The 24,149-nt window shown below is 51.6% G+C and overlaps 1 protein-coding gene across 2 annotated transcripts in view; it reads right to left on the reverse strand.

Annotated features, from left to right (window-relative positions):
* Window positions 1-16,826: 16,826 nt before the first annotated feature.
* The window catches only part of MGAT5B (alpha-1,6-mannosylglycoprotein 6-beta-N-acetylglucosaminyltransferase B), a 58,120-nt gene continuing 50,797 nt past the window's right edge, over window positions 16,827-24,149 (reverse strand). For both annotated transcript variants that reach the window (XM_082067066.1, XM_082067065.1), the window contains exons 15-17: window positions 19,107-19,181; window positions 18,335-18,609; window positions 16,827-17,170 (exon numbers count right to left, since the gene is read on the reverse strand). In XM_082067066.1, the coding sequence (XP_081923192.1) occupies window positions 16,972-17,170; window positions 18,335-18,609; window positions 19,107-19,181 (549 nt within the window). In that variant the 3' untranslated portion in view covers window positions 16,827-16,971. The remainder of the gene's footprint in view (window positions 17,171-18,334; window positions 18,610-19,106; window positions 19,182-24,149) is intronic.

Consider the following 24,149-nt stretch of genomic DNA (forward strand, 5'->3'; position numbering starts at 1 on the left):
AGGCACTCAGCGAGACATGGATTTAAGCATGGGGACATGAATGTCATCCCCAGGTCACCTGGGTACCCACAGTGCTGCCCATTCAGCAAAGCTCACTCGCTGGCGAAGGAACCCTGCACCCCATGGTGACATCCAGCCAGGTGACACAAAGTCCTGGGCCATGCTGTGCTGGTTTCTCACTCTGTCCTTCCAGTAAAACACCTTGCACAAACCCACTCTCTCCAAACCAGCCACCTTTGCAACAAAAACCTGCTTCTTCAAAACCTGCTGCTTTTAACTTGCTGATGGACATTAACACCTTTACTTTCATTTACTCATGTTATTCTCTTAATTCTTTATTAAGCAACTCCCACATCAGCCACTCCATCAGTTTGCCCAGGATCGAAGTGGAGCTGACAGCCCTGTAATTATTCAGGTCATCTCATTTATCCTTTTTAAACATTGGCAGAGATCTCACCTGGGAAATCAGCAGAGCAGATTCAGCTCCTGCTTTGACACAGACACGATTTTGTTTTTCCTCCTGTGATGGGTCCCTGCCCCAACACCAGGGATGCTATGGGGTTTGCCTGACCAGCACGTTGTGTACAGCCACGAGCACCATCCTTGTCTCCTATCACATCTCAGCTTTCATCAAAAACATGGAAAACAGCCTGAAAAGACCCCTCATGCTCCCTGCAGCGCAGGAAACGGCTCCTCTGCTGCTTGCAGAGCAGGAGCTGAGCTCCAGGTGTGACAGCTCTCAGACGTCACCACAATATACAGTGTATTTCCTAAGCATCCCCAGCTCCGGGTCTATTATTCACCCCCGCACACAGCAGGATGTTTCTCCACCATTTCCCAGTTTGAAAACAAACATTCAGAACAACAGCAAATACAACCAGAGAAGCCTCTGGCCTTACCTCAGAGGGGAAAACTGGATTATTTCCTTCTGGAAATAACCCTAGGGGGCTACAGATTCCCCCAGCCTGGGTGCTCATGGTGGTTCCTGACCTGATGTCCCTTGCAGGTCAGGGTGACAGCGCACACGAGCATCCCTGCAGAGCTGGCGATGGGCACAGGGCTCAGTCCTGGGGGGGAATGACCAGTAGGACTTCAGGTGTCCCCCCCACTACCGAGGACAGTGGTGCCAGGGCCAGAAGCTGCCCCCCAGCAACTCACAGCTGCTCTTTGGAGTTGTCATATGCAGGGACAGGAGTGGGACTCAATGATGCTTGTGGGTCCCTTCCAGCTCAGGACATTCTATGATTCTTTGCTCTAGGCTGAGATTTCCCCAGTCAATCAAAATACCCTGAAGCTACAACAGCCTCAGCAAAAAATGAGAAAAAAAAGAGCGTTTGCAGGCAGCAAGCATTCATATTAGGGCTCCTTCAGCAGATAAGTTATAACCACCTATAAAAGCTACACGCAGTGTGACTTCCGAGGCCAGGCTGCTTTTAACACCTATCAAAAGACACCAGGAAAAAAACAAAGGGAGATAAACAAGAGAAGCAACATTACAGAGATGCACCCTGGCTGCATCGCAGGGGGCACAACACATTTACACACACCTATAGCCTTTGATCCAGCACTCGTTACAGATTTTACACTTGCAAAGGATGCTGCTCATCCAGGCAGCGCCTCGAGCAACTGGCCCAGCCTCACAGGTCCCCGCCACAGACGGTGCAAAGAACTCGAGAGATGGATGGGAAAAAGCTTCTGCAGCCACACGGTCGTGACACGCTGGCAGGACACATGGGCAGAAAAGCCTTCGCTCGGTGCCATCTGGCAGCCAGAGTCTGGGGAGCTGGGGCTGGAGGTGAAGGAGAAAATAGCTTTGCTGTTTACCCACTTGTAGGAAGGAGGAGGAGGTTAAATTCGGACCAAGAGCTGGTTTGCAAGCCTGGCACATTTGTGATCTCTGCTCACTGCTCCAAGAGCTTCTCCCTGAAGGCAGATGATTGTTTTTCTTTTTGCACTGGGATGCACTGGGAACCAGAGCAGACATCACCAGGCTTTGTCCAGTGTTGGTCAAAACCCCTTCAGGAAGCATCTTTATACCAAAGGATTTGTGTGGGACTGCTGTTCAGCAGCAGAAGGCACTGCGGGGAGGATACCAGGGGATGAAAACCGCAGCATTTTAATGCCCAAAGCTGGCTGGGGCTCGGCAGCTTTTCCCTGTAGCTGCTGCTTTGTAATCCTGGTTTGTGCTTCCCTGCGAGTCACAAGCTGGGGGCCGAAAGCACAAGGAAGAATGGCAGGACGATGGCAAGGGATGCTCTGCAGGGCTCAGCACTCCTGGGGACCCCTCTGTGCTGCTGCAGGCAGGAGACAGCAGCAAAGCCCACAGCAGCGTTTGCCAGCCCGGAGAGCTTGCAAAAAGGTAATGGGCTCCAAGCAAGTGTTTGGGTGTGAGTTACAGAGCAAGCGTTGCTGCAAGGCCCTCGCAGAGGAAGCTCAGCACTGCTCCAAAGAGGCTGAAATTTGGGTCAAGGGAAGGACTGAGTCAACTGTCATTCTTCCCTCCACCTGGAGGCACGTTTGCAGGGACCCCGGGAAGGGAACCTTGTTCCAGAGCAGCCTGGGGACATCATGGGGGCTGCTCCCATCCCACACATCACCATGAGCAGGCCCATCAGACCACAGTGAGCTGGCAGGTGAGTGGCACCACTCCAGCCCTGTCCAAAACCAATGGCAAAGCAACTCTGACGTTTCCCACCAAGGTTTCTGGATGCACATTTCTGCCCATGCCCAGGCTGCTTCATTTTTCATCTCTCCTGGCCGGGAGATGCTCTTGCTCCTTTTCATAGAATCATTTTGGTTGGAAGATCATCGAGTCTAACCGTTAACCCAACCCTGGCACTAACTCATGTCCATGAGAACCTCATCTCTGCATCTGTTCAACCCTTCCAGGGATGGTGACACCACCACTGCCCTGGGCAGCCTGTTCCAATGCCTGACCGTGGTCTCATCTTCTTATTTCTGCCTGTCCTACCCTTTCATCACAGAGCTGGGACATGCCTCTTTCTTCAGAAACACAAGGGGATGGCTGGAGGCAGTATGGACACTGGACACCAGGATGAAGGACACCAGCTGGGTCCCTCTGTCCCCCATGGCCATGGCAGATCCATCAGCAGGGACGAGGGTGCAGTAGCGTGGGTTGGATGGTCCCAGCTCAGAGCAACTTTGCTGGTGCCACAAGCCAACATGACCCAGCAGTCTGGAGAACCACCACCCACACGAAACGGACGAACACCAAGCACTTTCAGAGCACAGCAGGCAGCATTTCCACATGTCCTTGTTTCTGGCACAATAAACCCCAGCACATTATAAGGAGAGAGCCCACTGCTATCTGAAAGGCTTTTAAAATGCTTTGTTCGATACACACGTGGTTGTTAAAAAGCCCGGCATCGATTCTCCTTGCACGTTCCCACCAGCGCATCCCTCCCTAACCTCCCAAACCTGCTGCTTCTCCAGCACTGAGATCCCTTTGTACAGCAGCATTTTATATAATGCACTCAATATGATGAAGCTACACAGCAGGACTCAAATAAATGTCTTTTGAGCACACCTAAAGCTGCTTGTTAACCAGAAGGGAGATACAAAGACTAGAAACTACTTACTGGGATATTATGGCTTGCGTGTGCTGCTTGTGCGCAGGCCCATCGCTACCCGGCAAACTTCTCAGGAATTCAATAGCGCCGAGGATTTAATAGCTGCAGGGATGAAGCTGTGAAAAATAAATGGGCTTTGTTTGGTAGCTTCCTGCCACTTGTGGAAAACAAAGTCATTTCAAACACTGGGACTTTAAAGCTGGGTATTTTTAAAATTTAAAAAAAAAAAATATTTCCAGACAACATCTGAGCAGTGAGATGAACTTGTTTGGGAAGTGTTGGGGAAGGAGCTGGAGGCCTTAGAAATGCTCATCCTTTATTCCTTCCCGTGAAATCATTATGGCAAATGGAAGGAGCCTTCAGCCTCCCGTGGTCTGCCGGTGGGTTTGGGTGGCAAATCATGGCCAGGGGTGTGGGTGCCATGGGGAGAGCATCAGCCCCACGGTGAGGGATGGGGCAGGATGAGGAACCTGCCACCCACGGCACTGGGGCTGCAAAGGGAGAGCTGTTCATCTGTTGAAATACAGACCAGCAGGTGGAGGAAGAATTTCCCTTGTTTACAGCAGCTTCCCAGGACCCCAGGTCTGAACTGAAAGCATTTGCTCACTTCAAGAAGATATTTAGCCCTCTACAGAGAAAAGCACAGCATCACCATAAATTTCAGCAACGTCCAGAGGGCAGCAGGATCACGGAAAATGCCCTGACCATGAATCCATCAATCTCTTCAGGAAAGAATCAATTTTTATGTGCTTGTAGCTGTAGGGATTATTGTTGACCTTGTGAAATCATAAATAGAAGGTATTTTTGGCACGGCCCCTGCTTTTGTTTGGCTTATTTTTCTCTTCCTTTCTCCCCCATCTCTCCATTTTTGGAAGGTAACTGCCTACTTTGCAGGCAGCGTGATGCCTACAGCACTACAGCATCCTCCCTCAGAAATATCCATACATCCTTCTTTTTTTTTATTTTTTTTGCTAAAGGCAGGAGAGCACAGATGATCCCAGACTCCATCTTCTGCCAGTGGGTTGCCAGCCCCTGGGTTAGCATCAGCAGGGCACGGCCAAGGCAGGTGAACACAGAGCAACTCCTTACCGTGATCGCTTAAATTCCTACAGCTCTGTTTTTTCCACCATGCACCCCAGGGCTTCATGTTCCCAGGTCAAGCTGGGCTGTTCAGTTAGAGAGGGTTGAGCACAGTGTGGATGTCCATAACAAATGAGCTCAGAGTTTCAGCCATTGCATTCTTAAAGACACCTGTAATATCAAATTTGGCCAAGTGTGCCCTCAGCTCCCTTTCATGCTCTCTCAAAACATCTGCATGCATGGGTGAACTTTTCCAGAAAGAGCACAAACCCCCAAGAAACCATTTAGAAAGAGGGTCAGGAATCTAAAGGCTTTTGCAACAATCTCCCTGCTGCTCTCCCACCTCCCAAGCCTTCCCATATGGAGACCTACAGGTTTCTTCCTCCAGGGGTGCAGGTAGGTGTTACAGCATCTTACACCAAAAGTAGCAGAGCAAAACTCCTTGAAGAAAACCTCTCCTCGCCTTTGGTTTTCATGATGCCACCCTAAAGCAGCAGCGTGGGATGTGCTAAGGGCTGGTCCAGCCCTGGATGGGAGCTGCTACCCCCTGGGCTGCATTAGACAGACAGAAAGACACTGAGACTGACCACCTTGTTCTTTGGGTCATTTTCTTTGCCTGGCCAGCTAAGGAAACTGCAGGGTTGCTGTTGTATTTGATAGATTGCAGCTGCTAAGCTTTGAGAAGGCCATGAAGGAAGAACTAATACAAATTGAAAATGTTCTTTGTATTCCCCGTACTTTTGGAGCAGCCCTACCAGCTCTCACTTGGACCAGACCCCTGGTTTTCAGCACCATGACACAGGGAGCAGCCAGGCAGCGCAGGGTCCTTCCCTCCGATGGATGGGCCCGTTTTGCCTCGTCATTAATCATCCGTCTAAGGAAGCAGGAAATACTTTTCTGCACGATGCTTCAGTGGAAAAAAATAACACTGTATTTTGAGAGAAGAAGCTGTAACGCCTCCAAACCTCCTCTCCCATGGGGACCATGAGCATCCCACAAAGAAGATTTAAACCCAGAATTGCCCTTTGCCAGGTGTAAGCCCTGATTGGGCAGGAAAGGCCCCAAGCTCCCCACGGGCACTGGATGGTGCTGATCCAAGATCTCTCCTCCCCACTCATCTACCCTGGGCATCCAAGTACCAGAGTTATCACAATTGCTCTGTAGCTCTCCCCAGCTCCAGCCCCCACAGCTGGACCCCTGGACAACCAACAAGTTTCATTCATGATCATCATTAACTCATGGTTGCTGTCAGAAAATGGGGAGAACCACAGCAAGATGAGCCAGCTGGTGGCACAGATCTGTCGGCTGATGGATGGGAGCACAGCGCCAGCCCTGCTCCTTCTCTGGATGCACAGCCCAAGGTTGCCTTTTCCTCCTTCTTCAGCACCCAACCAATTAACTCAATAAACGAGAAAATGACAATTAACCCAGTGTTGACCTCTCCACCTCCTGCTAGCAATCCTCCCTCCAAGGAAAGCAAACAGATTTCCCCACCACTCCAGGAAGCTCGAGGACACAAAATCAGCCATAATTTTTCATCCTCTGCCCCTCACCAGCATCCCATCTGTTCTGCATTCCCAGCCCCCCCCCAGCCTGCTCCCCTCACCAAAACGCACCCAGCAGGTGCCTTGTAAGTGAAATCAGGCTGGACCCAGCACCTCTCACCTGCTTGGCCTGGGAAGATTTGCAGATGCAAGTGGCTACGAGTGTATCTCAAGAGTTGCCAAGCCCCTGTGCACAGGTCCCCACCACGGCTCCCACGGCACACGTGGCACTCTGCACCCCCCAGGTCTGGTAGCTGCTTCCACAAAGCATCATGTCCTTCCAGATCCCACAGGAACAAGGCAAGGCACAGGTTTTTTAAAACTACTAAGGGGAAAAACACATATTTTTCAGATGCACAGACAGGCAGCTCTTTGAAAGCCAAAATGCCTTGTAAAATCTGGGTCAGTTTTGTGAGATTATTTTGAAGGAGTGGAAAATCATTTTGACAACTTCAAGCTACTTGATTTTGGCTTTTTTTTATTTTTTTCTTCCCTGAATAAAGCACCCTGGAATGACTTTTTGTCTTTATAATCTACTGAAGTTAAATCAAAGTTAAGACCAAAATAAATGCTGTGAATGATTGGTGACAGAGCCCTGAACTCTCCCTGTGGAGCCGGCAGGAGCAGCTGGGTCTCTCACCCCGACCAGCACTGCCACTGCTGATTAACTGAGTCAGTTAAATCACTCCTTGTCTCACCGACGCTCCTCATTTAGTCCAAATTCCCTTATATTTCCAGCCTGGCAGACGACACCATGAGTGACAGAGACCAGGGAGTTGTGTTTCCATCCAGGAACCACTGATGCTGTGCTTGTGGGCTGGAAATGAGAAAATATCCCTGTTACAGAAGAGCATCCCCAGCGTGGGGATGGAGCTGGTTATTCCCCATCTTTAATGCAGGAGCTGCTCCATGCCCCATGGGACAGACTCGCTGCCCATCCACAGGCAGGAGCTGCCTGCAAAGTCCCCACATTCCCATCACACATGGGTGGACCAAAACTGCTGTCTCACATCTGATGAGACCCATTTAGGGCCACAAATCTGGGTGACAGCAGCATCACAGCACGAGTGACAGGATTCACCTGCTTCTGTGGAAATCTCATCCTGATCAGCATTCCCTGCCCACCCTTCCTAGTTCAGGGGTGACCAACCAACATTTATTGCTGTGATCCTTCCTAAATCCACAGTGCATGATGAGGTTTTGATGAGCAGAGAGGTGACGAGGGAGATAACAAGCTCACCCCACAGCAGCAGATCACCCCCAGACCCCTTGGGGGGCTACAACAGCCCCCCTCCCACGCCAGGGTGCTGGGTGCTCCCAGGGCCAGCACCCTCCCCACACAGCTCGCCAGGCTCTGCAGCACCAGGACTGCAGACAGAGCAGGAGATAATTTCATTTCCCTTGCAAATGAGGCCCCGTTACTTCCCCAGCACCTCATCAGCAGAGCCATCATCTCCACCTCGCTCCCCCCAGCGCTCGCGCCTCCTCCTCCCTCTTCAATTTGCTCACCCAGCCCCAACAAACAGCCCTTTCCATTCCACGAGGATCCCTGGCCATCTCTGTGTTCTCACCGCCTTGTCGCAAACGCTTCATCAGGCAGGCTTGCTTATTAATGGAGTTATGACAATTAACTATTAATAACAACAACAAAAACTTGCTTTTCTAGCAAATATGGCTCCCTGAAGCCTTATCTGCTGCTAATTGCTGAGGGCCATTGCCAAATGAAAGTGCTGCTTATGGTGAGATGCTGCAATGGGCTGGTGCCCATGTGGGAAAGGGGCTTTGTGAATGCCAAAGAACGGCTGAGGTCCGAGATGGGGTTGTGATCAGCTGGAGAACCCCAACAAGTCCCATCTCAGTAAGGCTGCCCCCACGCCCCTTGTCCTGCAGCCCCTCCACTCATCCCTGGCAGGGATGGTTTTATCCCCCCGTTTCCCCATCCCTTGCCCCCCTCCAGCAAGGCTTTCCCAGCCCCACTGCTACCCCACAAGAGGTGGGGTCCAACCTCAGCCAGCCCAAATTCATGAGCTTTGCCCAAACACCAGCTGCTTTGCTGTGTTTACACAGCCCTGGGAGGGCTCTTGACCTCAACAGACCCATTCCCCAGCAAAGGTGCTTTTGAACCACACTGCACCATAGCAGAGTAATTAAAAGCAAGCCTGAAATCTTCCCAGGGAGCTCAGAGCACAATTAAGGCTGCAGAAAGCTCCAGAAAATAGACTTGGAGCTCCTGAGTGCCCTCCCAGGCAGAGTTTGGGTGCTGGGTGGGGGGCACAGGAGAGCAACCAAAGGGTCATGCCACCTCTGGTGTGGCACCTGCCTCAGTTTCCCCACTCTGGTTAATGCCCAGTCTCCCACAGTGCTCGTTCACATCACAGCAGTCACTGACGTCCCAGAGACAGCTGCACCCCATGGCCGGGATCCTGCATCATCTCGTCTGGAAATCCTGCAGGGACCAGAGTAAGAGCCATTTGCTGGCGTCCCACTGGACCCCTGAGCATCTCCTCACCCCAACCCAGCCCAGCACATTGGTGCCCCCCAGCCAGGCTCCCCCACAGCCCCACTCTGGCTGCTAAGGCACCCAGTCATTCCTGGGGAGACCCAAGGCACTGGGGATGGGCTCATTGCCCCCCCAGTCCTCCTCCCTGCAAAGCAAATCGATCTCAGCCCCTCTAGGAAAAGCCGAGACAGCCAGCAGGATCCAGCCCCACATTAATTAATTTCTCTTGAATAATTAAACCCTGGGAAGTTAATATTTTCTGCTTAAAAACTCAAATTGCAGTGTTTGTAATTACTGTTTTATTGAAGCATTAAAAATTAAAGGGCATCCTGAGGTTGTGGTTAGCACAAGAGCTGCGTTCAGCCCTGCATGAGAGGCAGTCACGCTCTTGGGCACCAGCCCGTCAGTGGGGGGCACAGCCTCTCCACCCCCCCCACCACAAAGGGCAGGTTTTGGGGATCAGCAGTTACAAAAGAAACAAACCCCCCAAACCTGGAGGTCCTCACCACAAGGCCTGCCTAGCTCAGCCTGGCTGCTGACACTCAGGCTGCCTATCTCAGTATGGGGGTGACCCTGACAGTCCCCAAACCATCACCTATGTCACTGCCAACACCACCCTAAAGACTACAGGATGGGGACTCCAACTCACCAAGGCAGCTATGGGGGTCCCAACCGTCCTGCAGCCAGGCTCCAAAACCAACACAGAGCTCCCACCCACCTCTAACAGACCTTTATAGGCTGCAGGTGCCCCCCACCCTTCCCACACAGCAGCGTGGGCTCACTGGGGCCAGGCTGCTGGGTCTGGGCCCCCGGGAATGGGCAATGAGGGCAGGAAGGTGCTTTTAGGACCATAGCTGTGAGACATCCTCAACTTCACCCCCAGGTCTGGTGAGCTCCTACCCCTGAAAGGAGGTTGTAGCATGGAGGGGGTTGGTCTCTTCTCCCGAGTAACAAGTGATAGGATGAGAAGGAAACAGCCTCAGGTTGTGCCAGAGGAGGTTTAGATTGGATCTTAAGAAAAATTTCTTCCTGTAAAGGGTTGTCAGGCGTTGGAACCGGCTGGCCTCCACAGAATTTCTCCCTCAAGATGTGGCTTGCACTTCATTTCCACCCCCAGCCACTTTACTGTTTGTGTTTCTGTGCAGTTCACAGCCCTGACTGTTGGCAGATTGTGTGACCGAGAGCCCAGACATTTCCAACAGCTCTGTCCCCACCAGCCCGCGATACTCCAGTTTGGGTTGCTCAGTTCCCCAGTTTGGGGCTGCGTTGCTCCAGTTTGGCACCCTGGTAACTCATTTTTGGGGATACAGCATGGGCTCAGCCCTGCTCTGGAGCATCTGACCATGCTAGCCATCCTACACCACATGGACCAGCACCATCCCCATGACCTGGGGACCAATACATGTGGGATGGCCCACAGACTCCCAAACTGGTTTCCATGGCAGCCAATATTCAACTGTCTCATCGGTCTCCATGGCAATAATATTTCTCCCTCCCCGTCCAGGCTGGTGTTGCATTGCCCAGGGGTTCCCAGAGCAGCTCCCCCCACCTCAGAGCATCCCCCCAGGTTCCCCAGCAGCTCTCCCAGCTCTGCAAGCCCTGCAAGCAAACCAGTGCAACCAGTGCAGCGCACCATGTCTTCACAGGCAGCATCTGCCCGGGTACCTGACCAGCCGGCTGGGGCACGAGCTTGCTGCAAATTCAGCAAGAGTCAACATCCATTTTCCTTCCTTCTGCCCCTCCTCACCCACACCCATGATGGTTTCCCACTGCTGTCTGGGGCTGCCGGACAGGTCCTTGGCATTATCTCAAACCCAAACAAGCAGGTTGTAAACCATCCCTCTGGTAGGAGAAGGAGACAAGCTTTGTAAAAATGACGCATGGCAGATAGAGATTAATTTTATTTTACAGTCATGTTGAGCATTTTGAGTTAGTCACCGATACGGGACTAAAAATACCACGGGGGTCCTTGAGTTTTTATTTTCCCTGTTCAACAACACTTAAGACAAACACACGCAACCAAGATAGCACCTACAAAACTGGACTGAGCCCCTCGCAGGCGATGGCACGAGCGGGAGGTGGAGGGTATGAAGGTACCGGCCGTGTGTGGGGTGGCCAGAGGAGGATGTGAACAGCATTGCCCGTCCCTTGCAGCAAAGCACGATTTCATTGATGATCATTCCCGAGATATGGAAAGGTTCTCTGCGGCTTTGGGTAAAGCTAAATGTGAGCCAGATGTAAGCAGCAACATAAATCCTATGTTTTCTGTGCTGTTAAATAACTGATAGTAATGATTCTGGGGACTGCTGCAGCGAGTTTGTCCTCTCTGGGACATTTAATAGGATTTTGCCCAACTGCTTTGATGTGTGCTGGACACTGGCACCCAGCATTTCCTTTGGGGACACACTGGGAACTGGCATTGGGGTTTGGGGACCGGGGGGGAAAGCAAGGGGGACTTGGAGCCAGATCTGGGCTCAGTCCTGAGCTGCTGCCAGGACCGCGAGCGGTTCAGAGCCCACCGGTACCTGTGGGACAGCAAACGCGATCCAGAGCCATGCAGGAGGAAAGGGCGGCTCCGTGTTACTGCTGAGATGAACCCATCACAGGAGGATGCTGCTTAATTAATGTGCTCAGAAAAAGAAGAACAAGCAGATGTTTTCATTCAGGCTCTTTTTAGCATAAAACAGCAGTGGAGAAGGACAAAATAAAGCCGATGAAATATCCCCGTGATTTAGTCTTCTGGTAGGAAACTGCTGGAACAGGAGCCCGAGCAGCCAAATTTGCAGTTTTCAAGTAGTGATGATGCAACCCACTGCATCACACCCTGGCAGTCATAGGGGGTCACTGGGTCACACAGTGCCACCCCCTCAGCTGTCACCCACCCTGGGGAGCAGCACATAGAGGGGACCAGACCCGGTGCAAACCCCCTGCCCAACATGTGCTGGGCAGCCCTGGTGGCAGCTCTGGTGTCAGGGACACAGAACTCTACATCCTCTGCTTTTATAATAAAATTAAGGCAGATAGAGCAGTTGTTGCTTGGGGGGGAAAGATGATTAACCACTATAATCCCAATTACAGCTTCTAATTGGGATTAATTTGTTGAACTAATTAAGTGTGGAAATCTGTTGCCTCCCAGATTTCTTTTATGGACTTCTTGCTCCCAGGCCCAGTCCCTGCTTTGCCACAGCTGGCCACAGCTGGAGAGGCAGAGGGCTGGTCACAATTGTGTGACAACACAGAGATTGTGGCGGCAGTGCCACTGCTGGTGACAGCCAGCAAGGCTCAGCTTTAGCAACCCAGTTGTGGTGTTTAGGCTGGAGAAGAGAAGCTCCAGAGAGACCTTATTGCGGCCTTTCCATGCTTAACAGGGGCTGATAAGAAAGATGGGGAGAGACTTTCAGGCAGGGCCTGTTGCGATAGGACAAGGGGTGATATTCAGGCTGGACATGTGGAAGAAATTGTTGTCCCTGAGGGTGGTGAGAGCCTGGCCCAGGTTGGCCAGAGAGGTGGTGGCTGAACCATCCCTGGAGACATCCCAGGCCAGGCTGGACGGGGCTCTGAGCAACCTGAGCTGGTGAAGATGTTCCTGCTCATGGCAGGGGGGCACTGGGTGAGTTTTGAACGTCCCTTCATCCCCAACTATTCTGTGATTCACAGCACCCCAGTGCTGCTCTGCGGGGTCCCCTCACTCCCCAGAGCCCCGTGTACGGATCATGCTCCTGCTCCAGCTCAGCAAGACACCTGGCAGAGCTGCTGGCACCTCCTATTATTTTCCTCAACACTCTTCTGAAAATTAATTAATTCAATTAATTGAATAACTACACAATCCTCCACGCTCGATGGCACTGAGCCAGCTGTGCGTTGCACCAAGCTGCAAGAATGTCACCCGTTCCTGGGCTGACTTGCTAAGAAGGAGTGTGGGATCCGGGTCTCACTCACATGAAATTGGGGTAATTTGGGGAGGAACTGGGGCTGGCAAGCGAGGGGTTGCGAAGCAACATTCAGCAAAAAGTTGCATACGTACCCTTGAAACAGCTGCATTTCCACACAGGTCACAAAGTCTTGCCTTATTTTTCAGAGATGCTGTCAGACACTTTGAATCCTGAGATGAAAGGAACTAAATTAGGGCAGATCATTACTTCCTGTTTTCTGGTTTATATTTATAGGAAAGCTGATACATCTAGTAGCTCACTTTAAAACCAAAAGCAATCTCTGTCCTGTTTCCAACTGGTCTTTACTGGCTCGGCTCTGGTGCTGCCCAGCCTGGAGAAGCTGCATACTCAGCAGTTTTGTTCTACTCTGTGGATCGGGTGTTGGTATTTTCTCTGCCTGGGGAATAATATTGAATGGGTCCTATCTCCCCTGAGAACATATCGATCCAGGGTTTTAATGGCTTTCCGCTAACGACCCACAATGAGTGTCACTGGGCATCACTGCTGGAGCTGATAAGAAAGGGAACAGTTAGCCCTACAACTTTAAAAAGTATCTTCTACAAGAAAAATAAAAAAGAAAAAAAAAAAGATAAAGAAAGAAAAAAGGCAAAAGGTTTCACTGTTCTTTCCACTCAATAAGTCTGAGGATGGATTTTCAATTTGTTCACTTTCTTTATGGCTCTGGCTTTGTGAAAGGGAGGGAGAGATGAGGGAAGGGGACAGGAGATTAAATGCATTAGTTTATTTTGGGAACTTTTTCTAAAGAGGAAAAATAATAGGAAAAAAAGAAAAAAAAAAACCCAAAAGGAACAAAAAGCGTGACACCAGGGAGACAGGACTCAATTAAAGCAAGACCTTGAAATACATGAGCCAGTAGTCCCGACCGTGAGGCCATTAGCCGTCCCTGTCAGGCAGCACGCTTTGGTTCCCGGCGCTGTGTGGCAGGTAGATCCATCACCTGGGGAAATCAGCCCCGGTGCTTACATCTTCAGCAGCTCCTTCATCTAGCGATAAACCCGTTAGGGGAAATAAATGGGTTTCTCTTGCATGGCCTGTCCGCATCAGGGATGCTATTTGCCATTTTACTCGGCTGCTGATAAGCAGGGGATCGGAGGGAAAAAGCTGCTTAACGATTTCCTAATAAAGCCCCAGATAAGAGCAGAGCAGCCCGATTACTTCTCTCCATGTGTGATTTACAGCCCTGATTGCTGCTCCGGGAGCCAACCCCGGCTGAGTCTCTGCAGGGGAAGATGGTGGTGCAGGAGAGGTACCCGGGATGCTGTGAGGGGACACGGGCAGGGACCACCTGCTTGCCCCCCAGGCCCCCCCACTGCCCCAGCAAGGAAAGGGTTTGATACCATCAACATTAAAACTAGAAGAAAAAAAAAACCAAACCAACACACTCCAGAAAGAAAGTTCTGAGTGGAATTACTAAGAAGAGCGAGGCTCAAGAACAAAAATCACCCCTGGCTCCATTTCTAGGCATGGAAAATGGATTTCCAGAACAATATCATTCTTTTGATATGCCTGTCCTGGTTTCACAGCTGCCAGAAGAGGAAAACAGGTTAAAAAAGATTCCAAACAAACCTTGCAGGAGGCTCTGCCTGCCGCAATGCCACTAGAGATGCCATCAGAAGGTCCACGTCCCCCGAGCAGACCCCAGGGGCAGCCCACACACGTGCTCTGGTTGTTAAATAAACTATCCCATCCAGCAGCATCAGAGGGTGTAGCTGACATCTCCTCGTTTGATTTTTAATTGTTTGATTTTATTTGTAGTTTTGACACTGTTTCCCCCCCTCTCTTCCCCCTCCCAACTGGGGATTTATTCTTTGTAATTAGCTGTGGTAATTAGAATCTCTTTCATATGGCAGTGACTCAGCTTCCCTATAAATCTCTTCCATGCTCCTACTTAATAACATGTGAATTTAATGTCTGTATCATCCTCAGATCTCCATTCCAGATGGAAACGTGCTGGCTGGGGAGAGCAGGCCAAGCGCTGCTGGGGAAAGGGCTCGGGATGCAGCGGGATGCTCCAGCGAGGGCCGCAAACAGCTGGAGAAAAAGCGCATTTCCAGATGTCAAAGTCCCTTCTCTTTCAAGGCAGCTCCTTCAGGAACTGCTGCTGGCCCGGTGGCTCTGTCTCCTGCTGTCACCTCGGTGTCAGGGTGCAGGAGCTGATACACCCCGAGCCACACACAGCCCTGGCGCACCCATCCCCACATCGCAAACAATTCGGTGCCAATTCTGCACCTAAAGCTGCTGTTAATACCCAGTGCTGGTGACAACAAACCAGTCAAGACCCCAACTTGTCCCTGTGTGGGATTTTACAGACCAAACCATCCCTTGCTCCTCGTGGGATGGGGCAGAGACACACCAGGTAACACCAGAGCATCGCTCAGCCCCAAAATTTACAGCCTGGCTCAAAATCCAACAAGGTTCCAGCCAGATCATTATTTCCCATGGCAGTGGTGAAGGTGAGCCAGACACTTTTTATTTCAGCTTGGAGAAAAATGCTCCTGCCAGGGGCTCATTGGGACTCACTGAGGCAGGAGGTGGGCGCTGGGTGTTGAAAGATGAAGGTGATTTTAAAAGCAGCTGAGCAGAACTGGTGGAGAAAACTGCCCGGGGAGCTGATGTGCATCGAGAGGCATCCCAAGCCTCTTGGTGTTTAAAGCTCGCTTAGATTTCCTATAAAACCAGGTTTTATTTGGTCCTTACAACCCTAGGAAGGGAATTGCTAGTGGCTCCTGCTTGCAAACCCCGTGTCCCTCCTGGGGCTGGCAGCAGCCAGGCAAGCACTGCAGGAGCCTTTGCCAGGCGATGCTTTGAGACCAAGATGAAAGGTGCCACGGCAAGGCCCATGGTATTGCTGTTTGGCTCTGCAAATAGAGGCTTGTGTTGCTTTTATTTATATGCATGCTGGCTGCAAGACACAAAAAATTACTTAATCAATCCTTCTCCTTGCCTGGCGTCACAGGCAGGATGGAGGCTGCCTATGTGATTTTGCACTGAAGATGACAAATTGCTCCAGGATAACGGCAGCGGCTCCAGCTCCCGCCTCACCCAGTGCAGGATGCGACTGGTCTCACCACAGTGGGCTCAGCCAAAGGGATGCTCAGAGGACACCAATACCAGGTGGTGTCCCCATTCCCAGGGCTAGAGCAGGTCCCTCAGCTGCTCCCGTCACACTTGTGCTCCAGCCCCTTCACCAGCTCCATTGCCCTTCTCCGAACTCATTCCAGCACCTCAAGGGCTTTCTCAGCGGGAGGGGCCCAAAATTGACCTCGGGATCTGAGGTTTGGCCTCACCAGTGCCCAGTACAGGGGACGGTCACTACCCTGGGCCTGCTGGCCACACCAGTGCTGGTTCAAGATGGTCTCTTGGAGCTCACCACTTCCCACGGCTGCAACACCTGAGGCATGCAGAGACACGACGGGGCCGAGTTGTCCTCTCCTCTCTCCTCTAGCCTAAGTCCGTGCCTGCTGGCAATTCCTTTTGGCTGCTGCAGCACATCCTCCTCCTCATCCAAACCCTGAACAGCACCACTGCCCCCTCCCATGACCCCATGGCCACCTCCTGTGCCTAAGTCCCTCCAGGGACTCACTTCAACACCTCTGCCCTGCCAGCAGCACTGCCCAGGGACCAGCATCCTTCCCGGGAGCCCCCCAGCCCCATCCCACCCATCACTTCCCAGGCACAGCCTGGGGAACTGTCCAGCCCATCACCTCTTCCCATGGCCACCATGGGTACAGACCCCGTCATGTCCATCCAACCCAGCCGCCCTCCTTGGGCTTTGTCCTCCCCCAGATCCACAGCCCAGGCAGGCAGCGGCAGCCCCCCCGCGCCCCTCAACACAGCTCTGCCCAGTAATTCCCACAGAAGGGCTGGGTGTTGCTTCCCCTTTAATTTACCACTTGTCAGGGGGAAGGGTTAGAAAAAATTAAATAAAATAAATAAATAAAACAACCTAGGATGCTTGAAGAGGATGAAAACCCTGAAACTGCAGTCTGCTGGTGGCTTGTCCCCTTGCCAGAGGAGGGGAAGGGTGTTCCCAGCCCCCCTCTCCCCACCACCCTGTCCCAGCGTCACCAGGTCCAGGTGGGTTCAGATGTGGTCGGATGATGCTCCTCGGGAAGAAAATGAAACCAAAGGTGAGGACATGGTCATTCACAGTTGACTGGCGGATGAAACAACCCCCAGAGTCTGACACCCCCGGCTCACCCGCCAGGAGGGACCTGTCCCACCTCCCTTCTATTGCAGAAGCTTTGAGAAAAAGCCACTCGTTGCACGTTGCGTGTCATAAACACAGGAGAGGACACGCCGAGTCACAAGCAGTCCCTGCACAGAGCCACTTGTCCTTTGCGGTAGTCGCGGCAGGGACAGAGCCGCCGGTACTTGGGGTTGTAGCCGGCGCAGCTGAAGAGCAGCGGCTCCTTCTGGAGGTAGCACTCGTGGACGTTCTCGGCCACTGCTGGGTAAAGATGGTTCATCTCGTACTCGGTGCTGTCGCAGGTGATGCTGAGCCTGGGAACAAAGACAAAGGTGGGTCCCTGGCTGCCTGGGGCATCAGTGAAGGGTTTTTAGTGCTGTTCTGTCCTTCCTGGGGAGGTTTCTTCATTAAGTGTTGGGCCAGATCTTTGCTGGCTGCACCAGGAACCATAAGTGCAATGTTTGGCAGCCCTTGGCTCGACATGAAAGCCCAATGCACCATGCAGGATGGGGTGACCCTTGCAACTCAAACCCAGAGCCCAGAGACCACCCCAACCCTTGCATGGGCCATGGATGGCTCAGGAAATCCATGCACCAAAATGCACCCACATATTTTTTATTCTGACCAAGAGGTCTGTGCCCTCTCCATGGTCACCCCTCACAGCAGCGAATGGCCACTGAGTCCAATAGATGCCCATGTTAGCTGGGATTAGCCAGGAAAAACAGGGTGACCATCAGCAAATGCCCTGAGGAGCAGCAGAAATGCCCAGTGTGGATCTCAGCATCCCTCTCCTCCCACCCTCCCCCTGTCTGCGCTGGCATCATCTCCTACCAACCTCCCTCAGCTGGTGGGTCCCTGAGCCAGCTTAGTTTAAGGTCTGGAGGGGAGAGCGTGAAATCCAAGCCCCAGCTCTAGTTTATCATATAAAAATGTCAGGGGGACTCCCAGCGCCTGCCTGACCAGCATGCCAGCCATGGTAATGCTTGCATTTTAATTGCAGCGCGGAGCCCCATGGCAGATTTATACTCTATTAAAACTTCACTGCTGTGTGTTCAAAATGCAGTTTTGTAGAGAAAGACATGAAAAAGGAAAGGGAGAGAGCATGGAAGAGGTGGAGAGGAACGAGGTGGGAGAGAGGCAGAAACATGCCTGGAAAGGCTGTCATTGCCTTCTGAAGTGTGAAGCTGGTCAAGGCCATAGAATCATGATAGAATCATAAAATGTCCTGAGTTTGAAGGGACCCACAAGGATCATTGAGCCCAACTCCTGTCCCTGCATGGGACAACCCCAAAATTCACACCAACATGTACAAGCAATGGGCTGCCCCACAGGCAGCACCCTGCCTGCACCACCTTGGGCACAAAGGCACCTCTGCGGGATTTCAGAAGGGAGGACACGAGGGAAATGGGTGCTGGGGATGGGGGGAGCAAAGGGAACATCGCCTGGCTGATGAGCTCCCTGAGAAGGTCACAACTCACTGGAGAAACACCTCCTTCTTGTTGAGGAACCTGAAGAAGGTGGGCTCGCAGACCAGCCCGTGCTGCTGGCACGTCTCGGTGCAGGAGTGCTGGGGCTCCGACACCCACACCTGCAGCGAGGCCACCGGGGGCCAGGCGTGCAGGTCCTGGCTGGCGCTGGGGGACCACACCAGGTGAGTGGCATTGGGGGACAGGGCCAGTGGACTCGGAGAGCTTTGCATAGCAGGACTCTTGGCCTTGGGAGGCAGAGGAGGAGACGGAGTGGTACAGAAATCCTAGTGGAAGAGAAGACAACGGGTCAGTGCCTGGAGAGATGGGGTGAGACGTTAGGGATGGGAGGCTGCTGGTGGGACAGGGGGACACTTGGGCTACTGAGTTTGCTCCTCAGGTTGAGGTCACCTGCATGCATGGATGGCATCTCCTGCTGTGGGAGATGAAGGCACCGGCCACTTCTTCTCCCAGTGCTGACTTATTCAGAAATGCCCTGACCCAGCCCCAGCATCCCCAGCCATCCTCCACCAACCCCCCAGCACCTTTTGTTCATGACACACCTCCCCCAGCCCCCACCTTCTGGTGCTCTCTGCAATTAGGGGTCCCTCACTGGAGCTCTGCATTGCGTCAGCAGTTGCTTGCCCAGAGAAACAGGAACAAACCCATGGAAGAACAGGGATGGTTCCCCCACGAGAACTGGGATGGTTGGCCATGATAACAAGGATCCTTCCCCAAGGAGAACAGGGATGGTTCCTCAGGGAGGACAGGGATGCTCCCCAACCTGGTGTTGAATGTAGGCATGGATCCGCTCCAGCATCCCCTCGCAGGTGTACTCGTAAGGCAGGTAAGGGTCCACCTGTGAAGGGGGGAGAGCAGAACACAGGCAGCAAGTGGGGACAGCTGTGTCCTCCCCCAGGCCCAGTGACCCGTGACAGCAGTGCCCTGAGCAATGACTCTGCCCCCACTTCCCCCCATGCATCTCTGCAGAGAAGGATTATAAGCAAAAACATCCCAAAGGTAATTCATCCAGAAAACACTGTTTCTTCTATTTTCTGAGCTCTACGCCTCCAAAATATCTATTTCCTTTTGAAGTACCTGTCAAACCCAAGCACAAAGGTTCAGTCTGCCGAGAAGATCCCTCTAAGCATCTCCCTGCCATAAATATCCCACCTGAGATCTCGGCAGGGCTGGAAATCACAGCTGCTCCATCTAATTACAGCGGTGCATGCTAATCAGGGCTGACACGATGACAGGCACCGATCCTGCCTCTGAATTGCTGACGGGCACTCAGTTAACCAGGGCAGAGTCCTCTGCCAGCAAAACTGCCCGTCAGAATCACACAAAACCCGTCTGGGACAGACAAACCACCCCTCACTCAGCATCGCTAACACCCAGTCTCATCTTACCATTGCTCTCATGGCCATGATGCTGGGGGGTTTCCCAGGACCCCAATACACCAGGCATGGTACAGACGTAACTCTGTAAAACAGACTCTTTCTCCCCAAAACACCGCCGGGGTACCCGGTGGGATGCAGCACAATCCCAGTGGGGTGGAAGCAGAAAATCTCCATGTATGTGCACCCGGAGGTGATGCTCTGGGCACAATCCCATGGGCACGCAGGCTCCCGGGAGCTCTGTGAGATTCAAGGACATCAGGAGCCCACACAGTCCCTGATCCTCCAGCCTCATCACCTCATGTGTCCCCTTCTCTGCCGGGGGCTCCCCAAAAGTCTCTCTCTCCCCTGCTCCCTGCTGCCGGTCTCTTTAGGATTCAGCTCGTGCGCTCAGGACTGATAGAAAATGCCAATTTCAGGAAGATAATTGTTTAATTAAAATCTGACGGGCTTGGCCTCCTTTTGACAGGCACACGGCAAATGCCGCTCCCTGTGCCGGGAGCTCAGGATCTCCCTGCACACATGGGAGAGACGGGGGGTCCCAGGTGGGGACCACTGCATCCCACTGCCCAGCGCAGCGATGCACAGGAGGTCAGTGAAGATGGACCTTGCCATCCTTTCCCCCATGCACCGGTGTGGAACTCAGGGCCAGAGCAAAGGCACTGCAAACCGGGATGCAAACACCGCGCCCCAGTGCTCTCCACCAGCCAAACGGGGATTTACTGGTGCCACACAGGGACACCGCCACAAGAGCCCTGGTTTCACAGTTTCCAGCAGGAATCCCAGAGCTGAAGAGAGCAGTAAGTCTCCCCGGCTCAAAATGAAAAAGAAAAAAAACCCAACCAAACAAAACGTCATCAGACAAATAAGTAGAAAAATAATGCATTTCTCTGCTGGCACGTAACAGCAGGCTGGGAACGCTTTAACCAGCTATTTTCGCTGTGATGTTTAATACGCCAGTCTTTCAAGCATAGTCTGAAATGTATAATTTTCCATTATATTCCTGTATGTTTGACTTCGATCTCATGAAGCCTTCTCCCTTCACTACACCAGAATATTGGGTCCATTAAATTGCTTGTGCGAGGGCTATTTTTTGACAAAAAGCTGAAGGCCAAGAAAACGGTGGTGCCTGAAAACCTCTCTCCTCCTCCTGCCCCTAAGCCCTGACTAACGGCAAAATCCATCCCTGGGACAGCCCTCCCAGCATCACCTTCCCTGAGGGACACAGTTCGTCCCTTGGCCCTGTGTGACTGTGCGAGGATTTGATCTCTGGGACAGAGGGATTTGGTGCTTCCACAGTTTCAGTTTTTCCTTATAAACAGGCCAGGGATGCGAGCCATCAGGGAAAGCCCTAAACTGCTCCAAGGGAGGGACGAATGGCAGAGGCAGAGTTTGGCAAAAACCTTTCCCAGCAGCTGCAGGGTGACCTGGAGTGGGTACCACCTCCAAAAGGATGCGAGAGGAGAGCACAAGGGCTTTTCCTGGGGGAAAAAAAAAACATATTGCAAACCCAAGCCACAATTCAGATTTCTCCTCAGAAGGAAGAAGTTTCTTTCAAGCAAATCCGGGTTGGCGAAGGACTCCGGCTGCATCTCAGCTCCTTTATTTACACGGCAGCATCCCGGCCAGCAGACCCACTGGCTCCCAGCACACCAGAGGAAGCTCTGCCAGCCCGGCCGGAGCTGCAAGGACAGCTCATCCATCCTGAGCTGCAGCTCTGGGAATCTGTGATGTAAATCAGGACGGTTGTACAGCCACAGCGGCAGCGAGCTGGCCAGAGAGCCAAAGTAACGCTAAAATATTGCTGCAGCATCAGCAAATCCCCCAGAGCCATGATGCTCTGAACCAGGGTGAGCTTGTTGGTCAGCTTGACCACATCAGAATTACTACCAGGTCCATGAAAACAGCTCCGAAACCCTCAAGGGATTCCCAACACCCCAGTTCCCCATCCCCAGCACCCCAGTTTCCAGCACCCAGCACATTTGCCAGTGGGAAAAGCTGACAGCAAAGGCATCTCACAGCTTCCCACAACATCCCAGCCCAAAAAAACCCGTTTTACTGAGTTTTGCCTGGAAGATGCAAAAGTAAAGCTATGGGATAAGTCATTTTTCACTTATCAGCAAATATACAACTTATCAACAAAAAAAAAAATCAAATCAAATTTTCACTTATCAACAAGTTTACAACAACAACAAAGAAAAATAAAATCTGTTTCAGGTCTGTTCTCAATTCCCAGTGTTTCCACCCATCAAGGAGGGGAAAAATGCTGTGTTTCAGATTTGGGTTGGTGAAGCAAAAGCAAATGCATCATTTCAGATATGAGCCTTCCTTTCAATAAACTGGCAGGGTGTTTTCAAACAAAGGCAGGCAGATGGGAAACAAAAGAAAATATTATTTCATAGCAGTAATGTTGAAATGAAATGTTTTGACTGAAAAAAATAAATCGATGGTGGTTATTCTGAAACAGAGACAAATTTGTTAGATATTCTGATAACAAAACAGCTCATTTTGCCTTCGAGGAAAAAAGGGAGCCAGTAAAATTGTCTCTCCGAGCTCCATTACCTGTCTGGGAACAGCAACATTAAATTGCCCAGTTACCGGCTTTCTGCAGCTCCTCCTGCTAATGCCCTTGTTTTTAATTCCTGCTGCAACAAACAGTGTTTTAAAGACAAGATACCAAGGGATTCCTGCAGCCAAAGCCCATAATAAGGCTTTTAAACCTATAAGGTAGGTCAATTTTTAGGCTTAATTGACTTGACAACATCTCTAATAAAACAGAGTTTTCTATTTGAAAGACAAAAAGGAAAAAAAAAGGGGGGAAAAAAGAAGGGAAGTTGCTGTAAGTTATTCACACTCACTCTCTGCTCTGCTTCAGAAGGATTTATATCATATCTTTAAAAAAACCCAGAGAGGTGATTTGTGGGATTAACCCAGCGTGCTTCTTGGTGAGAAAGAATAATTTCCCTGCAGAGCGACTGAACTTTTCCTGTGCCAGTGGGATGTCAGCAGCTGGTTTTACACCTTTGAGTACATTTAGGACTTCAGCCTCCCAGCAGATGAAGGTCATTCCAGTGGTTGGGACGATTCGTGGGAGGGAAGCTCAGGGTGGGGGTCCCCCGTGGGTGCAGCCAGACCCCTCCAAAATAAGGCTCTGAGAGGTGGCTCTAGTTGCCCCATGGTCCTATAGAAGATGGAGTTTATCCAACTATACACAGAATTATTTTGGTTGGAAGAGATACTCAAGATCATAGACTTCAACCGTTAACCCACCCCTGGCACTGCCCCATGTCCCTGAGAACCTCATGTCCGTCTGTTCAACCCCCCAGGGATGGTGACTCCAGCACTGCCCTGGGCAGCCTGTTCCAATGCCCCACAGCCCTTTGGGGAAGAAATTGCTCCCAAGATCCAACCTCCACCTCCCCTGGTGCAACTTGAGGCTGTTTCCTCTCTTCCTTTCCGGCCTCTGTCAGCTGTTCTGAAACCGAAGAAATGTTAATTAAGGGAGGGAGGAGGGAAGTGTTGTGACTGTACCGCAGCTGCATTTACATGAAGAGTGAGAATGGGCAGAAGAGCAGAGACAGGAGCTCATCTTTAGGCGAAACAGGAAAGGGCAGCACAGCGGGTCCCCACACTGGCTCCTCCTGCTCATCACACCGCCAAATTCTTTCCTAAATCCTTTTTTCTTCTGTTCTTTTCAACCAGGGGTTATCAGCAAGCATCTAAATGACCTGGTGCACATCCAGTCAATGTTGCAGAGCAACACAGCTGCTCAGGAGCCAGCAGAGCCCTTTCCCCCCACTTTAATTCTCCAATCTTTTTAAAAATTATTTTAATAGCACAGCAGCACCAGGCTTCGCTATTTTCTTTCCCCTTTCTGGAAATACAGAAGATTTCCTTCTCTTTCCTGAAACAGAGACTAGCAGCTCTCACCACCCACCCGTGGCATCGTCTTCACTTTGGGACCGTCTCTCCAGCCCAGATGGTGGAGGGTCAAATGCTGACAGCTGGCCCGGCAGCACAGCAGCAGGGATGTAATTATTTTTAATTTAATTTTAATGGAGACACCAAAATGAATGTGCAAAACAACAACTGTTTTCCTAAGTCGGGTTTGTTCAGTCTTTGCAAACTCATAGAGAAAAATCAGCCTGAGGTGAAGAGCTGTGGCAACACCCATGATACGGGGTGAGACCCATGCAGACAGCATGGCCACATCAGCTGAATAAAGTCCCCAGACTGTCACAGACACCCATCTCTGCAGCCTCTAATGCAGGGAAAAGCAAAGATGACACCTCTCCTGCCAGCATCATCCCTGTGCCCCCAAAATCCCAGCCAGTCCTGTGAACCCCGGACCACTGCAGCCTGACACAGAGTCCTGGTTTCACAGCGCATCCCTGTCCTCGTGGGGCAATGGCTCTACCAAGCGAAGCAAA

This window comes from Streptopelia decaocto, assembly GCF_964273445.1.
Source record: "Streptopelia decaocto genome assembly, chromosome: 16".
NCBI lineage: Eukaryota > Metazoa > Chordata > Aves > Columbiformes > Columbidae > Streptopelia > Streptopelia decaocto.